Source organism: Rhinatrema bivittatum, chromosome 4 (genome assembly GCF_901001135.1).
Source record: "Rhinatrema bivittatum chromosome 4, aRhiBiv1.1, whole genome shotgun sequence".
Lineage (NCBI taxonomy): Eukaryota > Metazoa > Chordata > Amphibia > Gymnophiona > Rhinatrematidae > Rhinatrema > Rhinatrema bivittatum.
Window position 1 is genome coordinate 26,051,568 of NC_042618.1, and position 23,123 is coordinate 26,074,690.

General features: G+C 41.3%; 1 protein-coding gene across 1 annotated transcript in view; it reads right to left on the reverse strand.

Moving 5' to 3' along the window:
• LOC115089278 (endoribonuclease Dicer-like) overlaps window positions 1-23,123 on the reverse strand; it is a 109,497-nt gene that overhangs the window by 14,886 nt on the left and 71,488 nt on the right. The window contains exons 8-9 of the mRNA XM_029597400.1: window positions 8,802-9,678; window positions 6,146-6,414 (exon numbers count right to left, since the gene is read on the reverse strand). Coding sequence (XP_029453260.1) covers window positions 6,146-6,414; window positions 8,802-9,678 — 1,146 coding nt within the window. The remainder of the gene's footprint in view (window positions 1-6,145; window positions 6,415-8,801; window positions 9,679-23,123) is intronic.

The window sequence follows — 23,123 nt, forward strand, 5'->3', positions numbered from 1 at the left end:
CTGTGGGTGACAGCTGCCACTCCCCGGGTTTAGGCTTTCTCGCTGAGGAAGTCTGCCGTCGTGTGGTCCTCCCGGCAACGTGGACGGCGGAGATGTCCTGGAGATTTGCTTCTGCCCAAATCATCAGGGGAGCTACCTATGGCTGCTACCCCCGGATAGGTCAGCTGATTGTCATCGGTGGGTTGCGGCCAGGGCCGGAACCCGAGCCGGTTCTCTTCTTGTTATGCTTAGTCCGAAAGGACTGGTTCCTGGCCTGGGAACGAGGGTGCTCAATAGTGAGTCCTGTAAGGGTTTGAAGCGCTGCGACATTTCTACCTCTAGATGGTTAGAAAAAGAAAAACTGGCTCCTCCTTGCCCTGTCTTCTGGTAGATGGGGTAATGGGGAGGCACCCCATTTAGTAGCCCAGCTCTCGAGATCGCTGCCGAGCAGTAAGGAACCCTTAAGGGCATTCTTGGAGTCGTGTCTTGGAGGACGAGTCGGCCGCCCAATGACGTAGCCAAAGCTGCCTCCTGGCGGCCACTGAAGAGGAGACTCCCTTGGCTGCCGTACGAACGAGGGTCGGAGGCTGTGTCAGTGAGAAATGCGAGAGCTGATTCCATGTCTGCTCCCTGGGTGTTGTTTCTCGCCTGTGACAAACAGGAGCGCTTCACCACAGTGCAGCAGGTCGCGATTCGTAGGGACATGGCTGCTACCTCAAAGGCTTGTTTCAGAATGGTGTCCATGGTCGGTCATGCGAATCCTTGAGGGCCGCTCCCCCCTCAACCGGAATGGTGGTGTGCTTCACTATTGCGTTAACTATGGCGTCTACCCTGGGGCACGCCAACAGCTCCTTGGATGCCGGATCCAGAGGGTACATGCCTGCCAAGGCCCGACCCCCCTTTAAATGAGGCCTCCGGTGCCTTCCATTCCAGATCGATTAGCTGCTGTGCTGCCTGTAGGAGGGGAAAATGGTGAGCCGGTTGGCGCAGGCCCTCTAACAGGGGGTTCATCTTAGGGCCCCCTGGGGTATCCTGGCTCGGAATGGCCAGCTCCGAAAGACATTGCGAGACCAGGCCTGAAAGATCCTCTTTCTGAAAGAAGCGCCTCATGGTCCGATAGGCTCTATTTCCGAGGGAAGTTCACCCTCCTCGGGGGGCTCCTCACTGTCCTGGGAGCAATCCGAATCCCCATAAGCGGGGCTGTCAGGTGATGAGTGGACAAAGGCGTGAATCCCTTTGAATAATTCTACCCAGGAAAGCGAAGCCGGATCTGGCCGCAGGGGCACCAGGTCTCTTAGGTTCCCTGGTTGCTCGCCGCGGCCCCCCTAAGTCCGGTGTGCTCCCTGAGGAACCGCTGGGCTGGGGCCGGTCCTGTCCTGGGACTCCCATGGCCTCCTCACATAGTGAGTCTGCTTCCTCGCTCTGTGTGGCTCTGAGGTTGCATGCTGAGCAGAGGCTTAGAGCTTTCATGCCAGATTCTGGGGGTGCCGGCCCTGCGGCTGCATGGGCTTTCTTATGCTCCATTCGCCTGAAATCCGGTGTCGCCCAATAAGTGCGCCTAACAAGAGCGCTTAACAGCATGCGCCTATCCACGGGCGTCTTGTAAACGTGCGCCTATCCACGGGCGTCTTGTAAACGTGCGCCTATCCCGGGCGGCTTGTAAACGTGCGCCTATCGCGTGCGCTAACAACATGCGCCTATCGCTCAGCGGCGAAGTTGAATAGGCAGGCAAAAAGGCAACCTCCTTGGCGTACTGCCCCGTAGGCAGGCCAGCAAATCCACACTTCCTCGGAGACCAAGTAAAGATATACGCCTTACCTTGTCTTCGGCGCTTCCCGGTTGCAACCCGGGCGGTCTCCGGCTGCGGGGGCAGTATACTTCAACCACCGCGCATAAGGAAGTGCGCCCGCTGCCTCTAGGCCGCGCACGAACTCGTCTCGCTCGGGGGCCAAGGAGCGCCCGAGCCCTTCTCACTCGGGGGCCAAGTCCACGCCGGGACCGAGGCTGCCTCTAGGCCGCACCCGAACTTGTCTCGCTCGGGGACCAAGCTGCGCCCGAGCCCTTCTCGCTCGGGGGCTAGGTCCCTGCCGCGAACCGGCCACCGGACCGAGGCACTTACATCCGAGGGACCACGGAAGTCAGCTTGGGAGAACTCAACTGGGCGAGGGCCTCACCACAGGAGTGCGGGGCTTGTCTTCAATAGGTTTCTTCTAGGAATTTAGTCGTTCGAATTTGGAAACACGCTCAGCGAGCGTGAGGTAGCTCCAAACTGCTTTGGAGACGGAAATTACTGAATTGCTGCACTTCCTGCGGGGGTATATGTACCCGTGCTGACGTCAGATCCGTCTCCAACTGCTAGCACGAGCACACTATACCCATTTGTTTTGAGTCCATCTGCTACACGCTAGGAAAGTGTATTTTGGGAATTACGTGCGTGGCCGGGCCCTTTTGAAAATGAGTGCAGCGCGTATAAGTCCCGATTTTTACGTGTATGGCCCTTTGAAAATTCTCCCGTGTGTGTAAAAGTTTCTTATTAATGGAAGCCTTGTTTTTTTCAACATTGTAGTAAAGACCCAATGCCCCTGAGAAGAATCAAAATGCGCATCAGGCGCTCTGGTGGTTTTGCATCTGGATGCTTCCACTACAATCCTATATCTTAAAAATAAAAAAAATTGGATTATTCTGTCTACGCTCTTAAGATAAGTTTTTTGCCCAATATTTATATTTATACTAACAAACAAAAAAATATACAAACTTTTTAGACATTTCAGAGACCAATGATTATTTTTTTTTAAAAAGTAAAGTATTGTTACGCTAAGCGTTATGTTTTGTACATGAAGCAGCAATTTAGCGAATGTTTAGAGCGCTAAATATGATGGCCTTCTAAGTTAGGTACTGGCTCTTATGTTTTTTCACCCCGGTTTTCTTACCATAATATAGTAACATAGTATTGATGACAGCAAAAGACCAAATGGTCCATCTAGTCTGTCCAGCAAGTTTCTTATGGTAGTAACTGCTGCTCCTTGCAGGTTACCCCTGATATGCAGAACAATTAAAAAATGTACAATAAAGGAATATTAGAGGTTTTTTAAAGACCAATGATCAGCTCACTCGTAAATGTGTAAAAATCTTGGTGAATACCTACACTTGGGCTCTGAGGTCTTTTTCCTCCATTAAGGGTATATTTCAGATTTTAAATTTTGGCGGAGTAAAATGTGTGGTGTAAAGCATTTTTTCTGTTTGATCTGTGCAGGTTATGCTCATGTTTCTGTTAAGGGTAGTAAATGCCACTCCGTGCAGGTTACCCCCAAGTCTTATATATTAACACTGCAACATTTTTACTGGGTAAGGAGCCTTCTTGAAAACTCAGACAATGCCTCTTAACATGCTTTCCTTTTGGTCTTGGCCATCGAAGCAGTCCTGTGCTTTTTCTGTCATGTATGCATATCAGTACCCCATACCTTAAAAATTGGGGCCCAAACTACTTGTCGTCTGAATCCAATTCCCCTCCCCCTGCCGTCAAAGCAGAGAGCAATGTTGCAGTTGCATCAAAAGCAACAAGGCTAATTGTTAAGGGTAGTTATCCCCATGCATACTGTAGTAATTACCACCGAGCAGGTTAACTCCATGTGCCCTTTTCTTCGTTTCCGTCATACAATTGGATTCTTTGAATAGTGCTTTATGGTCACGAATGGATATTTTGTAGGTCAGATCAGTAATTTAAATGCACTTTGAGTTTCCAGTGCCGGCATGCAACAAAGATTGTAAGCCCTCTGGGGACAGGGAAATACCTATAATACCTGAATGTAACCCACTTTGACGTGACGAAAAGCAAAAGAGAAAGGAAAGAGGAACCCGATGAGAAGGGCAAAACAGGTCCATGTCGGGGGGAGAGGGAACGGGGGAGCCAGGGCGGGGAGCAGCGAGAGGGGGGAGGAGGGGGGACGAAGGAAGGGGAGGACGAAGGAAGGAGGAGGAAGGATAAGAACGGAGGAGAAGAACAGGAGAAGAAGGGGAGGAGACAGGAGAAGAAAGGAAACAGGAGAGAAACAGGAAGGAAACAGGAAACGGAGAAGAAAGGAGAAGAACAGAGAAGAACAAATATAAGAAGGAGGAAGGAGAAGAAGGAGTAATTATATTAAGTATTATTAATTAATGTTATTAATATATTAGTTATATAATAATTATTAATTATAATAATAATTAATTATAATAATAATTAATTATATTAAACATTAATATTAAACATTAATTAAACATTAAACATTATAATTATAATAACATTATTATAATAACAAATATAATAATTATTATTAATTATAGTTATTACTAATTAATTAATTAATTAACATTACTAATTAATGTTATTACTAATGTAAATACCTATACCTAATTCTCTCCCTTTTCTTCTCTTCTCCCAGTTCTATTACCTTGTTATTTGTAACTGCTTCCTTCTACACTAATAGGTTATTCAACTGTTCATTGTACACCCCTGTTATATGTAAACAGGCATGATGTGTTTGCAACATGAATGCCGGTATATAAAAATTTTAAATAAATAAATAAATAAATAGATACATTTTCTTATGTAATTAAAACTTATTAAAATAAATCAATAGAGACTCCATCTGGACATTTTTTCTAAGGAGGGCTATGATTACACTGGGGCACCGCTGGGATGTTGCTGATGGAACGGTAGCTGTATATGACAACCTCTTTTTATATTGCTATAATTACAGTTTGTTAAATAGTGTGGGTCATCTACAGTAAGATACCATATGAGCAAAGTAATAGTTATTTTTTATTTAATATTCTTGATTTATTTTGTATGTGGTATTTTGTATAGTATTGCCCTATTTACCCATTCCACCCCATTCATATTCCTTCTATTGCCTCTTTTTCAAGCTAAAGAGCCCTAATCTGTTTAGCCTCTCTCCATAAGGGAGATTTTCCATTCCCTTTGCAATTTTTGTTGCTCTTCTCTGTACCTTTTCTAATCTGTTTTAATATATATATTTTTTTAATACATTAATTATTCTATTGCAGTTTTTGCTTAAAGTGTAAAATAATGAACACCAAACACTTTGCATTTTCATGTCATTTGCCATTCAGAAACTGATATTTAGATCAGAACATGAAGACTATGTGGTTGGAGTCAGAAAGGAATTCTCCGTTTTCATTAGAATAGCATTTATTTGAGTAATTTATCTCTAGCAGGCCTGCTCCAAATGTGTGCATGCATACAAAGAAAAATAAAGCAATAAAGAAAGCTGAATTGCTTTGTAGCTGAGCTCTTCACCTGCTCTGTAGAAATAACCAAGATATTTATGTAGGAAGACTTCCATTAAAGAGCTAGAAAAGTAACCGTGTTAATGTAATTCAAGGCATTGTCAGCACTCCCTCGTAATGAACGTGCTAGCACGTTGAGTGCTGCCCTCATTATGTTCTGGTAGCCAAAGCAGTCGCACATAGCCTAATCAAACCTTCTCATATTGCAGGAGTTAGACAGTATCCAGAGCTCTCTGCTTTATTATGCCTTTTGACTCGCTGTGTATCTCTTCCCATTTTAAACCTATATAATATATTTGTATAACCTCAACAAGCAGCAAATAACTGCTTTTTAATCTAAACCATTTGATTGTCATTTACAGCAGTGAATATGCTTTGTTGTGTGGGTTTTTTATGTGAATGGAGAAAAGGATTTTTTTTTTAAATTTCTATGTCTAGTGCCACAACTTTTAAGAACCTCCTACAAATCTGATCGTGTGTATATTCCTATGTATGGACAGTTGCATAGATAAAAAGCATCATCTTATAGAAGTTTGATCCAATAAAATGTATCACAATTTGTACATCACTTACTCAAACTCTATACTATGGAAAGTTAGGGGCCATCTTGGACTTATGTACCACAAATTTCATACTGAGTGCTCTTAGAACTGTGGTTTTAATTTTATGCAATTTCCAAGCCACGTAAATAAGATGAATGTTCGGGGGAGAATATTCAGGCCAACCCATGACACTTACGGTTTTGTTTCACGCAAACGTGCTATACAAAACATACAGAACAATAGCCAACATGATTACCAATAATCAAGCTCAGAATTTCCATGGGAACCAGGACACTTTGCTAGAATGCACAGAAAACACTTTACGTCCCCCATACCTCAGAATCCATTCCTTGCATTTCGTTCTTTTCGAGTTGGAACTGTACAAAGTCATCGATAACATGGAAGAGCTCCGGAGAGACGGCCTTGAAATACTTGTGGTAGTCATACTTCACAGCTAGTGATGCAAAGATGGTGTTGTTGACGAGAGCTGACCGTAAGTCAGTCAGAACGCCGGGAGAATGCTGCCGCGGGTCTTCATAAAGGTGCTTGGTTATGAGGTAGTCCAAAATTGCATCTCCGAGGAATTCTAAACGCTGGTAGCAATCTTTGACATAAAAATCAACCCAAGTAAAGGAAGATGAAAGAGTTTACGTTAAAAATATTTTCTTTCCAGTCCTACCTAACAATTTTACACAAATCTTATAAAATAATAATATCTTTACAACTGCAAGGGTTTATTTGGGTGCTGTGTTCTCAGCTGCCCTCCCACTCGTTGCTGGATCCATTTGGAAACAAATCAGGAAACGTAAACTCCCGGCTTGGCCAAGCAGCAACGGCGGCTCCAGAAATGTTTCGATGGAGGAAGGGGGCACAGCCAATTTCAGAGTGGGCAAGTGCCAAGTGCCCTTTCCCTCCAACTAGTCAAAGTGGTCCAGCCAGACTGGGGAGACAGCTGATGGGGGAGCCAAGTTCCTTTGTCAGGGGAATGTCCCTATTAAGCAGGCGTCTGAGCACAAAAAAAAATGGAAAGAATGCACGGCATGTGTTAACCCCTGAAATTACAGAAAATAACTATTTTAAAAAGTGTTTTTACCCTCAACAGGTTACATAGTATGACAATTTTAGTGCTATCCAAACCTGAGATAGCATGTTGTCTTTCAGGTAGGCTAAACTGAAATAGCACTTTAAAAAGGCAAATTAACTTAGCCAATTCAAAGTCAACCAATCTGAAATCCTCTGCAGATTTCGAGTGCTAAAATGCTGCCCAACAGTGAAAATACCTTTTAAGTAAAGTTACTGTTCCAGCTTTTTAGGGCTTCCTTTTGCGTGTACAGGGCCTGGCAGGCAGGCCTCTAAACCTAAGCCCCTTGCATCTAGACTCTAGCATAAAAGACTACAGCTGGAACAGCACTGAGGAAGAACAAGAACCCCATTGGTAGACGTGCTAATCTCCATGTCATGAAGGAAGCTCACTATAAAAGTTTGTTTCTTTTTTTTTCAGGATGTTACAGTACTGTACACTAGTGCTAAAACCCCCACAAAGAGGGCTTTTCAGCTTGGCCAACTTTTGAGCTAGCCAAGTTGAAGTGTCTCCTTATGTTAAATCAGTGCTTGTCCAAGCATATTAGGTATGAAGAGCACGTCCTTACAACCCGGGACATGAAAAGCCCTAGCCATTTATTGGTGCCTATTAGTTTTTTTCCAAGCTTCTCTTGAAAGTGCAATCAGGTGATTATCTGTAACCACAATCATCTTACTCAATTTCACCTTGCTGTGCTCCAATAAACTTTAAAAAACAAAGAATTAGAAGCAAAAGGAAGTTCAAACATTATACTGTATGTTTCAATCCAGCAAAAACAAACATTTTGAAATAAGAGGCCGCAGCAGCATGCGTTTAAACATTAAAAAGATCTCTATTCAGCTATTCATGCGGCGATCATGTACGTTCTCTCAAAGAAAGCGCTGGAGGAGGAAAAGAGGGCCATGGTGCTGCTGAAGATCACCTTTTCCTGATCTGTTTCATGAAACAGACACTTGCATAACAAAGCAGAATGACAGTAAATGCACATCTGAAGGTAGTCCAGATTTCTTCTGGGTAGCAAACTAAAGCTACTCTAACTGCACGGACTGCATATGCCGAGTTAGTGGACACTAAACTGCTGTCATGCCCCACAAAGATTTATTTTGATAGCTTTTGTCGTCTTTCAAAGATCTACCCGAGCTCAAGTAATTGCTGCATAAATAAAAACTGTACAGTTAGTAGCTGAAAGGTGCTATTTAAAACTGCTTCTCCAGAGACTTTTTGCCCTAATATTAGTGCATGTACATGCACACAAGCACATGAAGCTGAATGTGCAGGCCATGCGTGTGTGGAAGTTAAAGGGGGGGAGGGTAAATATTAACATCAACTGATCATATTACTGAGGAGACTGAATTCTTTACTGATGGAATCTGTTGCTATTTTTGCATAAGACTCGGGTTTAGATTTTATTTTGTGCAAATGCCTTTTGCTTCAAAATACTAATTTTTTTTTTTTTTGGGTGGGGGACACTTTTCAAATAGCCCGTGCAGCCGACAAAGTGGGTACTTTTACCGCACAGACCTGGGCAATCTCTCTGTGAAAATGAAGTGGCTAAAAGCCCTCACACGCACTTTACAACTGCTGTTGGGGGCAGACAGCAGCGGGTAGCGAAATGAAATGCATGCTTTCTAAGTGTGCGTGTTGTTTTCCTCCCCAACCTAACACACCCGCTCAGGAACGCCTCTTTCTGACCCCTGCTAAAAGGACATGTAGCACGGAAGCTCGTGTGTATATTTAGCCATGCGGACAAGGGCTTTGAGAAACTTGAACTCCACGTGACAAGGAACATTATGTAACTGTACCACTGCTGATCATACCCAGAGGTTCTTTCGAAAATCCAGGGGTACGAAATTTTGCTTCCTTGTAAAGCTGTAACGAATACTTACAATGAAAAATCTAAGACTGCTCACCCGTAATAGTATTGTAGTGGTAGGAGGCATGAGTAAAGGCCTGAAGAAGATAGGCCTTATTCTTAAACCTGTAGTTGATTTTCTCCTCAAAGTTTTCAAAGCCAGATATAAGGTGACTGAGGGTTTTCTCTGCGTCTGGATGATCAAACATACACCTTGGAGGAATCTTTAAAGAACCATATTCTGTATCTTTGAGAGAAGGCTCTGAAGGAGCTCCAGAGACAACAGAGTTTACTGTAAGATTCTTTCTATGACTGTGGAAGTTTTCCCTGCTGGAACTCAAAGTGCTGCAGCCTCCAGCCATTTTGACCACAGGGAGCACCTTGAGGCCTAAATAACAGAGAAAGAGCTGGGCAGCTCTTTCACCACAGCTAGTCAGGTAGCAGCCCAGCAGGGCTTCTACGCAGTCGGCAATACTTTTATCCGCAATGCATTGCTCTGTGTGCAAGTCATAGGAGATAGACTGCTTCCCCGTGTCAGCACCACAGTTTTCTTCTGATGGATTCCAGAAGCCCACTACAAAGTCATCATCTTCAACAGCCTTGCTCGGATCCAGATAACACATCGCATCCCAAGAACTGTAGTCAAAGTCATCAAAATCGGAGGACAACTGTTCAATACCCAGGGACGCTTTTTTTGGAATCCTCCACATGTTGCAAGAATCAGTGGTGGAAAATGGAGAAAGAGGAATCTTCTTCACAAACGCCCCTGACCCCATTAGCATACTATCAATGAACTTTATATGTTCCTGATCATACTCTAAGAGATCATCATCAAAGTCAGTTTCCTCCTTCGGGGGCCGCCACATTAAATCTTCATCTTCTTCGTAATCATCATCTTCATCAAGCTTACCATTTGCCATCAAACTATCTTTTGTCTGAAAGGAAAGAAAAACAGATTTTTAAAACGGATTTAAAGGACAAAATAATGTTTAAAAAAACTGTACAAAGAAAAAATGAGTTTTTGTCTTATTAATTCTCTTTCTAGTAAGTCAAACAAGTTATCTTGTGCCTAGTGCCAAGTACTTATATCTAAGAAAAAACAAAAAGGAGACAATCACCATATAACCAAAAGCGCTCTCAGAAAAACTGTTAGCTAGACATTTAAACACAATCATACAGTTACAAATGTTTATGTAATGTGGGAGGGAAGGTGCATACTAGCATGAGAGTCAACAAACAGAATTGAGGGTTAGGCAAAATTCTTCTTCTATCAGACCCCAGTCTGTACTGTAAGAGTCATCATAGCAATACCATGAGAGGGGAATTACTGCACCTTGATGTAACTTGTCTTCCAAATGAGATACAAACAGATGGCCATTTGTCAATTTAACACATTTTTGAAGCTATAAATGGAACTTTAAGGAGTCAATTTTCAAAACATATATCCGTGTAAATGGACTTTCTAAAAATTATCCCGGGGTCTGTATGCATAAAAGTACACAGGAGAGCGAATCTGCACATATCACCAAGAAATGTTAGAGACATTATGACATTCTGCATATTATTCAGCATTCTCTTCCTATTAATTCCTAGTATTGTTTTCTTTTTTGACTGCAACACACTAAGCTGACTAATTCAATGTATTATCCACCCTGACTCTTAGATCTTTTTCCTGGGTGGTAGCTCCTAATATGGAACCTAACATCGTGTATCTACAGCATGGGTTATTTTTCCCTTTATCACCTTGCACTTATCCAGATTAAATCTCATCTGTCATTTGGATGCCTAACCTTCCAGTCTCACAAGGTCCTCCTGCAATTTATCACAGTCCGCATGTGATTTAACTAAATAATTTTGTGTCACCTGCACATTTGATCATCATATCCCTTTCCAGATCATTTATAAATATATTGAAAAGCACCGGTCCAAGTACAGATCCCTGAGGCACTCCACTGTTTACCTTTTTCCACTGAGAAAACGGACCATTTAATTCTACTGTTTCCTGTCTTTTAACTGGTTTGCAATCCATGAAAGGACATTGCCTCCTATCCCATGATTTTTTAGTTTTCTTAGAAGCCTCTCATGAGGGACTTTGTCAGTTGCCTTCTCAAAATCCAAATACACTAAATCTGCCAGTTCACTTTTATCCACATGTTAACTCCATCAAAAAAAGGTAGAAGATTTGTGAGGCAAGACTTCCCTTGGGTAAATCCATGCTGGCTGTGTCCCAATAAACCATTTCTATTTATATCTTCTGTAATTTTATTCTTTAGAATAGTTTCAACTATTTTTCCCAGCACTTAAATCAGATTCACTGGTCTAGTTTCCTGGATCACCTCTAGAGCCCTTTTTAAATATTGGGGTTACATTGGCCACCCTCCAGTCTTCAGGTACAATGCCGATTTTAATGATAGGTTACAAATTTTACTAATAGATCTGAAATTTCATTTTCGAGTTCTTTCAGAACCCTCTGGATGTATACCATCCAGTCCAGGTGATTTGCTATTCTTCAGTTTGTCAATCTGGCTTACTACATCTTCCAGGTTCACCGTGATTTGGTTCAGTTCATTCTAGTCATCACCTTTGAAAACTGTCTCCAGAACCATTACCTCCCCAACATCCTCATTATTAAACACAAAAGCAAAGAATTAATTTAGTCTTTCTGCGATAGCTTTATCTTCCCTAAGTACCCCTTTAATCCCTCGATCATCTAATGGTCCAACCAACTCTCACAGGTTTCCTGCTTAAAGCGTTTTGAATTTTTGCCTCTCTGGCCAACTTCATTTCAAATTATCTCTTGTCTTATCAATATTTTACATTTAACTTGACAATGCTTATACTTTTCCCTATTTTCTTCAGATAGATCCTCCTTTCAATTTTTGAAGGAAATTTTTTTTTAGCTAAAATTACTTTTTCATCTCGCCTTTTAACCGTGACAGTAATCGTTTGGTCTTCCTTCCACCTTTCTTAATGCATGGAATACATTTGGACTGCACTTCTAAGATGGTATTTTTAAACAATGTCCATGCTTGTTGTACATTCTTAACCTTTGAAGCTGCACATAGAAACATAGAAATGACGGCAGAAGAAGACCAAATGGCCCATCCAGTCTGCCCAGCAAGCTATGCACATTTTTTTCTCATACTTATCTGTTAACTCTTGGCTCTTAGTAACCTTTTGGTTCTATTTCCCTTCCACCCCCACCATTAATGCAGAGAGCAGTGTTGGGACTGCATCTATGTGAAATATTTAGCTTAATTAGTTAGGGGTGGTAACCGCCGCAATAAGCAAGCTACACCCATGCTTATTTGTTTTCCCAGACTATGTAATTCAGTCCTTTTTTGTTGTCTGTACATAGATCCTCTTTTCTTCATTCCCCCTGCCGTTGAAGCAGAGACCTATGCTGGATATGCGTAAAGTATCAGTCTTTCTCCCCTGCCGTTGAAGCAGAGAGCTATGCTGGATGTGTGTGAAGCATCAGTCTTTCTCCCCTGCCGTTGAAGCAGAGACCTATGCTGGATATGCGTAAAGTATCAGTCTTTCTCCCCTACCGTTGAAGCAGAGACCTATGCTGGATATGCGTAAAGTATCAGTCTTTCTCCCCTGCCGTTGAAGCAGAGAGCTATGCTGGATGTGTGTGAAGCATCAGTCTTTCTCCCCTGCCGTTGAAGCAGAGACCTATGCTGGATATGCGTAAAGTATCAGTCTTTCTCCCCTACCGTTGAAGCAGAGACCTATGCTGGATATGCGTAAAGTATCAGTCTTACTCCCTTGCCGTTGAAGCAGAGAGCTATGCTGGATATACACTGAAAGTGAAGTATCAGGCTTATTTGGTTTGGGGTAGTAACCGCCGTAACAAGCAAGCTACTCCCTGCTTTTTGGTGAATGCAAACCTTTTTTTCCATATGCATTCACGTCCTCTAGACTTTATTGATCCACAGTGTTTATCCCACGCCCCTTTGAAGTCCTTCACAGTTCTGGTCTTCACCACTTCCTCCGGAAGGGCATTCCAAGCATCCACCACCCTCTCCGTGAAGAAATACTTCCTGACATTGGTTCTGAGTCTTCCTCCCTGGAGCTTCAAATCGTGACCCCTGGTTCTGCTGATTTTTTTCCGACGGAAAAGTTTTGTCGTTGTCCTTGGATCATTAAAACCTTTCAAGTATCTGAAAGTCTGTATCATATCACCTCTGCTTCTCCTTTCCTCCAGGGTGTACATATTTAGATTCTTCAATCTCGCCTCATAAGTCATTTGATGAAGACCTTCTACCTTTTTGGTCGCCCTTCTCTGGACCGCCTCCATCCTGTCTCTGTCTTTTCGGAGATACGGTCTCCAGAACGGAGCACAGTACTCCAGGTGAGGCATCACCAAGGACCTGTACAAGGGGATAATCACTTCCCTTTTCCTACTCGATATTCCTCTCTCTATGCAGCCCAGCATTCTTTTGGCTTTAGCTATCGCCTTGTCACATTGTTTTGCCGACTTCAGATAATTAGAAATTATCACCCCAAGGTCTCTCTCCTGCTCCGTGCACATCAGCCTTTCTCCCCCCATTGAATACAGTTCATTCGGATTTCCACTCCCCATATGCATGACTCTGCACTTCTTGGCATTGAATCTCAGCTGCCATATCTTCAACCACTCTTCCAGCTTCCTTATATCCCGTCTCATTCTCTCCACTCCTTCCGGCGTGTCCACTCTGTTGCAGATCTTAGTGTCGTCTGCAAAAAAGACAAACCTTACTTTCTATCCCGTCCGCAATGTCGCTCACACCTTTCAGTTTTTTCTATTTTCCTCATTTTATCAAAGCTTGCCTTTTGAAGCTTTGTAGATTGTCCCCTTTCCAATCATTAAGTCAAATTGGATCATGTTATGATCATTATTGTTAAGTGATCCCACCACTGTTACCTCTCTCACCAAATCCTGCGTTCCACTAAGAATTAGATCTAAAATAGCTTCCTCTCTTGTCAATTTCTAAACTAACTGCTCCATGAAGCAGTCATTTATTCCATCCAGGAACTTAACCTCTCTAGCATGTCCTGATGTTATATTTACCCAGTCAGTATTGGGTTAATTGAAATATCACTCCTGTTGTAAAACTGAAATCGAAATGGAGCCCGCCGCCACCGGGAGATGCAGCGATTAATACTTTTTTCACATTGGTGATGCATGATATTGAAAACATTGAAAAATTAAATTGTCACTCTTATTTCAATTTATCCAAAGAGGAATCACAGGCACTCCATCAATTACAAGATAGAAAAGACATAGTAATAAAACCAGCTGACAAGGGAGGAGCGGTTGTAGTGATGAACACTTCAGCATACATTGAGGAAGTACAACGCCAACTTTCAAATACAGCATTTTATCAAGAACTTGATGAAGATCCAACCGATAACATCCTAGCAGAGATAACACGCATAGTAGAATATGGGTATCAACAGAATTTTCTCACAAAGAGTGAAAGTGATTTCCTGATCAACAAACATCCCAGGATCCCAATACTATACATTGTACCAAAGATCCATAAGAATCTCCAACATCCTCCTGGAAGACCCATAGTCTCGGCTAAAGAATCAGTATTAGAACCTATCTCCATCTTTTTGGATAAATTACTACAACCGTTCGTGTCGCAAGCACCCTCATATATTAAGGACACGTCCCACATGCTTCAATTCTTATCGACCATAACATTGTCAAGTCAGAGCTTGTTAGTCACCATGGACATAGAATCGCTGTATACAGTAATTCCTCAGGATGAATTACTCACGGTAATATCAGCTGTCTTAAAGACTCGTCCAAGTCCCCAAAGGATACCAACCTCGTACATTATTGAATTATTAGATCTAGCTCTGAGCCACAACTACTTTTCTTTTCAAGATAAGTTCTATTTACAAATCCGTGGAACCGCCATGGGGGCCGCCATGGCTCCAGATGTTGCAAATTTATTTGTAACAGCATTCGAAAATCGATACATTCAACAACATCCATGGTCTCTATCCTTGAAACATTGGAAAAGATATATAGATGACGTGTTCATTATATCGGAAGGATCACAGACAGCCCTTCAGGAATTCCATCTCTGGCTTAATTCATTGAATTCATGCCTCAAATTCACCATGAATTTTCATGATCAACAAATATCATACCTGGATATTTTCATCACCAAAAATGAAGACTCTGTCATTACTACTCTGTATCGAAAACCCAGTGACCGCAATAATCTTTTAAGATTCGATAGTTTTCACCCGACCACATTCAAGTTAAATTTACCCGTTGGTCAGTTCATGCGTATACGGCGATTGTGCACAGACAATTCGGAATTTAAGAAACAGTCTCAAATCTTGGCAGAAAGATTTTTGCAACGAGGATATCCACTGTCGAGCGTCAAAAAAGCTTACCGACGAGCCCTTTACTCCAACAGGGAATTTATGTTTTTGCCAAGACAACGTGAGGATTCGAACCAACAGACCATGGTGATGTGGCACACACTGGCCGCCCCAAAGATCAGTAGAGCCATCCGGAGACACTGGGCAATTCTCCAAGAAATCCATCCTTCATTCAAGGAACCTATTCGGATCGCTTATTCTCGAGGCAGAAATATTAAAGACCAAGTGGTTCATATTCCAGCCTCCACAAGTCCCTGAATGTCGAGGATACAATTATGGCCTGTGCAAATTGTGCCCATTGTGCTTTAAAATCATTACAGACTGTCATTACTTTACCATCAGGTCGGACAATCTCCCTGCCTCAAGCAACATGCAAATCTTCTTTTGTTGTGTATGCCATTTTTTGTCCGTGCCCACTTATTTACGTGGGCATGACTAAGCGCCCGTTCAGAACCAGATTGACTGAACATAAATGCTGCATCAACACGGGGCGCATTGAAGAACCATTGGTGACACATTTCAGAGATCATAATCACAATTTCTCTGATATCAAATGGACCATTTTAGAAATCATTCATCCACATTGGAGAAAGGGAGACCGAATTAAAAAATTGCAACAATGTGAACAACGATGGATTTTCGAATTACACACAGTGACCCCTGGTGGGCTCAACAAGGAAATTGAGTGGATTCACTTCATGTGAATCCACTCCCCTGTCAAATCAGTTATACAGGTGTGGTGGGGTGATACTATAAAATCAGCCTAGATCTCGCGGCAATTCAGTAGAATGCCGGTAAGAGGACTAGGCGACCAAACGCGGTAAGAGAAGACTACAATCATGCTTAATTTACAATTCATTTGGGAGGTGCACATTTTCTGTTGAAAAATGTTAGTGCAAAAAGTATATGCAAAAAATATATGTGGTTTCACATCTATTGTCATTTTCGTCGGCATTACATACTGCATGAATTAGACGAAAGCCAACATGAAGGCATTTAAATATTGAAGAAATTTTGGCGGGAATTAACCTTGCGTTTTTAAGCCCAAATCTTCCGATTAGGACAGAGTCCCTGAAGCAGCACAACTGCGAAACGTACGTCGGACTACAGGAGCTCTAAGTTACACGAGCACCTTTGATCGGAAATCCCTGCCCACTAAGCACGGCAGTGTTGAAAATAGAGGTTTGGAAGCGCGGTGACGCTCTGCACAAGTGAGTGAAGGTAACAGCTCGGAAGCGCGGCGGCGCTCCGCTCAAGTAAGGCAATTCCGCTTCTAACATCATTAAAAGACATTTTATTATAAATGGACAAAAGCGCGGTGACGCTCTGCACAAGTGAGTGAAGGTAACAGCTCGGAAGCGCGGCGGCGCTCTGCTCAAGTAAGGCAATTCCGCTTCTAACATCATTAAAAGACATTTTATTATAAATGGACAAAAAATGAATAAAAAAAGCAAATTAAATAAAGTAGAAAATTGAAGCAATTCAAAAGACTATCGGACCGATGATTAAAAGTGACCCATTGTGGTTGAAAGCGTGGCTTACTGCCTGAATCAACCAAGGGTGGTATGATGGTCCACATAGTGAGATAAATTTCTGCACATAAAAGTTTAAAAAATCTTTTGCAACGTGTGTTGTGAAAAGATATATTAACTGTTTCTGTATAGTGGTTAATTGAAATCTCCCATTATTAATGCACTGCCAAATTGGTTAGCTTCTCTGATTTCTCTTAACATTTCATTGAATGTCTCAGCATTTTGGTCAGGTGGATGGTAATATACTCCTGTCGCTATACTCTTACTCAACACATGGGATTTCTACCCATAAAAATTCTACTGTGCATTTAGTCTTTTGTATGGTCTTTATCCTGTTGGATTCTAGGCCATCCTGGACATAAAGCGCCTCTCCCCCCCAACCAAATTTATCCTCTGTATCGTTGCAATATAATTTGTACCATGGTATACAACTGTTCCATTGGTTATCCTCCTCCCACCAGATCTCTGAGATGCCAGTTACGTCTGTACAACAATGTCCATTCTTAAAATCTTTTAAAAAGAAAAAGGAGAAAAACAAGTTTTCTCAAGGTCAGCATGCCAATCAAGTATGTTTTCCCTCACATGACTATATTAGAAATGAGAGTATTCAGTATATGAATATTTTTCAAATGCTTCTTTTCAACGTTTATTTATTTATTTATTTTTAGTTTTTATATACCGGAATTCCTGTATACAATACAAATCAATCCGGTTTACATGAAACAATAAGTTACCCTGGTCTGTGCGGACCGACCGGGGCTTATTACAAGGAACATTGAACATTGAACAGTAACAATAAACCATTTAACGTTTTCGTATTTTGAAACAATACACGGGTTAAACTTTTTACAAGGAACGTTGAACAGTGACAATGAACCATTAAATGTTTTCGTATTTTAAAGATAATTAGCGGGTTAAACATTGCAAATTAACTGGTGGACAAAGATAATCCAGGTTCTGTGGTTTGACTAGGTTAAAACCAAGTGCATGATAATTGCAGGGAGATAGGAACAAACTAAAACAATTTACTCTTAGGGGTACAAAGGAATAATAATAAATAAGTATACAAATATATAGTATATGTATTAAATGACTATTAAATAACTTGAGAGAAAATGAGTGTAGAAATTAAATATATATAGACATGGTGTTAGTGACAAAATACAATGAAAGGAACTGAAAAGGAGTCAGTAAAAAGGCGCCTAGTTACATTCTGGAGATTGGAACGCTTGCCTGAAGAGCCAGGTTTTTAACTTTTTTTTTTTAACTCTGGTAGACTGGGTTCGAGGCGTAGGTCTGGTGGGAGAGCATTCCATTGGTGTGGTCCCGCAGTTGAGAGTGCTCTTTTTCTTAGTATTGATTTTGCTGGAGATGCGACTAATGTGCCTTTGTAAGCGCTTCTGATGGGTCTGGAGAATAGGTGTGGACGAAGTTGGGTTTGGAGTGATATAGGTGTGATGTTGTGTATTGCTTTATGAATAATGGTTAGGGTTTTAAATAGGATTCTCTGTTTGATGGGTAGCCAGTGGAGGTTGCTCAAAATGGGGGTGATATGGTCTCTTTTATTGGTGTTTGTTAGGATTCTGGCTGCGGCGTTTTGTACCATCTATAGAGGCTTGATACTGTTGGCGGGGAGGCCAAGTAGGATTGCGTTGCAGTAGTCGAGTTTAGAAAAAATAATGGATTGTATAACGAGGCGAAAGTCATTGAAGTGCAGGAGTGGTTTTAGCTTTTTTAGGACTTGTAGTTTGTAGAAGCAGTCTTTGGTGGTGGTATTTATATATTTTTTAAAGTTAAGTTGGTTGTCAAGCCATGCTCCTAGATCCCTGACGTCTGTGGACAGATCCATATTTAATGAGGTGGATTGTGCAGGGCATATTATTATGTGATTATTATGTGATTGTGCATATTAAGATCTGCTCAGATAACTGAATTCTGTATCCAACCTTAACAAACAGGGAAGTATAAATGTGCATCAGCGATGAATGAGAATACACGACATGGGCAGAGCAGCATTTTTGTAATTTTAGTATGTCATATCACAAGAAGAACCATAAACAGACATGCAGATTTAATGAATATTCAGGATAATGGGACCTGAAAACAAATACTCAATTTAAATTGAGGAGTCTGGTAATGGATCTGATGGCTGCTTATTAGAATAGAAACATTACAGGACCGCAGAGTTGCGTTAGTGCAGTCAGGAAGCTTACACCTTCTCAATATTTTTCTTTTTGGGTTAGTGATGCGCAGTGTTTTACAAAAGATAGGAGCTATCCATTGGAGATATTCAGAATAGCTCCTTACTGGCCAAGAAAATGGATTTCCCAGCACTTTTTCTGCAATCTGTTGCCAAATCATTTTCTCTGCCTCTAGCAGAAGATATTCTTTCTGAAGGTCCACTGTTGTATCAAAATTCAAGACTAGCTAAGTCTATTTTGGAATTTCTGTTTCAAGGTCTTGATGTGGGCCTCAGTTTGTCAGGGCTTCCCAAATCTGTCTTGTGGACCCCACAGCTAGTAGGGTTTTCAAGATATCCACAATGATATGCATGCTAAATCTGCATATACTGAGTCTCCATGATAAGCAAATTTATCTCATGTATATTCATTGTGGATTTTCTGAAAAGCCGACTGGCTGTGGGGTCCCCAGGGCAGGTCTAGGAAGCCCAGGTTTAAGTACTCTAAGTACATGTAACTGCAATTTGTAGCATTGTGAGCTAATGTTAACAACGAAGTCTTAAACTTGTATTGAGTGGTTACTCATTTTGGAAACATTGTTTTTCTACTTGGGATTTATTCTTTTAATTGCATTAATGGAGCCATCTTTTGAAAATTTGGGCTGTAGAAATGTATATTTTAACTATTAAGGTTGTAGCTTTTGTAGTCATTTGTTTAGCTAGATGAGTTTATAAGCTAAGAGTTTTTTCCTCAATTTATTTTATATTCAGTTTTTAGGATATAGTTGTCATTAAAAAAGGTCTTTCATTGATTCTGAAACTACATTCTTTTCTATATTAATCAAAAAGTCATTTTATGAACTTAGTCGAAACTGGTACAATTCTAAGAATGTAAGAAGTGCCATGCTGGGTCAGACCAGTGGTCCATCAAGCCCAGTGTTCTGTCTCCGTTGGAAAAGCCCATCAGATCTAAACTAGGACAGTCCATGCCACTCCCAGAAGCGGGAGGTGGAGACACCTAATGCATTAATTGACCTGGTTTCTAGAAACTTAACCAAACCTTTTATAAACTCATCTACACTAATAGCCTTTACCACATTCTCTGGCAGCAAAGTCCATAGTTTAATTTAGGCATGGATTGAAATACTTTCTAGAATTTGTTTTAAACCTGCTACTAGCTAGTACTGTTGAAAAACGTTATATTTGTTAGATGGAAAGGAACAGGGCAACCTTTTATTCTTCATGATGCAAACAAAAGAAGTCTTATTACTTGATGAAATCTCATTCTAGCAGATGAGTAGCTGCTTTTTCTATAAAGAAAGATTGAACAGCCCAAGAAATATGAAAGCAGCAGCAGAGAGCCTGATTTTCTAACAGCCTGTGTAGCACTGAAGTTGGCCTTTGACGTATAATTCTGCTTTGAATACTAGCAGGAAAGGGTGACCTTAGCACAGCATAAGCATGCATATTTACACCACTATGTGCGCAAGTCTCTTATAAAATAACTTATGTGCGTATAACTGATGGCCCTGACCTGGAACACCCCTAAACCATCCCTTTTTTTTTTTTTTCATGAATGTCTGCGCACGAAACCTAAAGAACATGAATACTTTTGATGCTTAACAGCAATTATGTGAGTGCAGGCTACTTACGCACGTATATGCTAATTTTTACACATGCAACTCTTTGAAAATTACCTCAATCTTTAGATAAAATTAGCATCAGGGATGTTTTCGTGCTCCGTTGCAATCTGTGTTTCTAGTATGCTATTTTCTTTACCACACTGTTCTAGCACTTGTGCATTTTATTACAATACCGTGCCTGTGTGCATAGGGGTGACAGCAAACGTGTGTTAATCTTTCTTAACTCTTTGGTGGGCATTGATCATGATATAAATACACAAAGGAAAGCAGACCGATTCCAGTTGCAGAATTTTTCTTGATTTCTATCGATTAAGTGACTCATTTATATCTAGAGTTAACTAAACGCAAAACAAAGGATCCTGGATGTCAGCCATGATATTAGGTACCAATTCTGTCGGGTTCTAAATTGAAATGCTGCCTGGAGTACTGCATCTCCTACAAAGAGATTTTGCTGCTGTTCAGCTGTTTGACAACTGTCCCATGACAGGAAGCATTCTTTTATTAATCTATTACTGTCCTAGCACAAAATCTGGTGCTTGTATGGGTGTGATCTTCAGATAAAATGCCTTTGAACTTTTTGAAAGAGGCAGGTATTAGATGTTTTTTTAAATAAATACAAACCCAATTTAAAATCCAAATCTGAGTTTCTAGAGTAGGCATTCCCTGTCCTCTGTGCTAGGCGAGGCATCCTGGAAGGGTGACTCTAATGGGAATGTCATTAAGACAGAAAACCCAAAAATCTTTTGTCATCTTACATTTGCTTTCAGAGTTATCAATACTTTGGGGAAGACTTGGAGTGTATGATAAGCTGAATGACATTGCTGTACAATGCTAATGGTTTGTACAACTGTGAATCTTAAATGTTTCCGATGGCATTTGCATCTGCATCTTGTAAATCTAAAGCACTAAGAATGTCCTTGTCCTCATGGATTAAATCCAAAAGGTTTTTTTTTCCAAATGACAAATTTATTCAATCTTTTTAGAACTACTACTGAACGAAATCCTTCTGACACTTGGGGAACAATGAAAAAGTGAGTAAATCCCTTGAAATCATTCCTGAGAAGGAACAGGAACTATAACTTGGATTTTGATTAGGTGTTAAATGAACTTAAATATATTTCTACTGCTTTTTCACCTTCTCTTGGGATTTTGGAAAGGAAGAAAAACTAATTTGGAATTGCTTGAAATTCTAATAGGTACACGCTGATGATAGGAGTCTGAGCTGGACATTTTCCAGATGTGCTGGTATCTCTGTAGTCTTCCTTCTGGGACCCACACTTGGGAAGACTTGTCATTGTTATTGCTCAGAGAAATTCTTTCCTGGAATAAACTATGTTGTGTGAGTTTGGCGCAGTGAGAGAGCCACTGGATATGGATGAACATCTGAACAGAAAAAAAATCTCTGTTCCTTTTTAACATCTTGCTGAAGAAATCTGAACTGCTGAGTTCTTCGCTTTGTTTTTTTCTTGGTGAAAGTAAACCTTTTCTCCCTTAGCTAAGTCCTTGACCATTCTCATCAAGCTGAGAACCGAAGACTTGGCAGCCCTTGCAAGGGATACCCAGAATAGTAGTGACTTTAGTGTCTGGATAAGGTGCTACTTTTTAAACCATTTCTTCCCGCTGCTGAGTAGATCAGAAGTCACCCATTTTGTGCTGAAGTATTGACCTTTCTAGTAGCTTCTAATTGAACATTCAAAGTTAGCACAATTTGTTTCGTGAGAAAATTTATATCCGAGTCAGCAAAAAGGCCGCCTTTCAGTTTGGTTGCCTTCGCTTTCCAAGTCTGATAAATCTGAGTCTTCTGGAGAGGAAAAGTCTAAAAAGCACGCCTGCTCCTTTTCAAGTGTTACAGACTCCCTTGAGGAAGAGCTGGCTCTGCGCTGTTTCTAAAAGCCTGACTGCTCTCTTTTAGAAGAAAGAAAGAAAAAATGAAGGGCTTTCAAGAAACCTTTTAATTAGCCATGAAACTAGTGCCCAGTCTAAAGAGGTTTGTTAAGATGGTCCAGCTATCTATCCAACATCAGCACGCTTGTCCTGAGTAATCAGGAGGCGCATCTTTATAAAGGATCCCTTTCTCACACTAAGTACAGAAAGAACTCACCTCTGATGCTTGCAGACAAATTCCACAGCTGGAGCAACACTACCCTCTTGAGGTTTTAGTTTTTAGTCATTGTAAAACAGATATTTTTTGCTTTTAAGCAGGACAATGATCTTACCAGGTCCTAGCCACAAGGTTAGCTGCTCGACTGAGTTCCTCGGCCCTGAGGACACCAAGCTGGAATGCAGCTGCTTTGTCTCTGCAGTAAAAACTAAAATCTGAAGCGCTCCTGGCGCAGCGATTGTGTTTTTTTTAAACTGCAGCACTGCCACTGAAGGCAGGAACAATTCAACTACTGCCAAGACTGAAGAACTGGGCACCACACAGGATTGCTGAAAACACCATCAAGAAACCTTTTCAGTGTGAGACAGCAGAGAACAGGCCGTTTGTTTGTACCTGGAGCTGCGGCAGGAAAAGACTGGGGCAAGAGTAAGATCTAAAGGCAGATAGCTTAAACATGCCATAAAATAAGAAGAATTGACTAGTGGAGAATACGGTCCAGTGGGAAAAGTGTTCAAAACAACAGGTTGGAAGGACT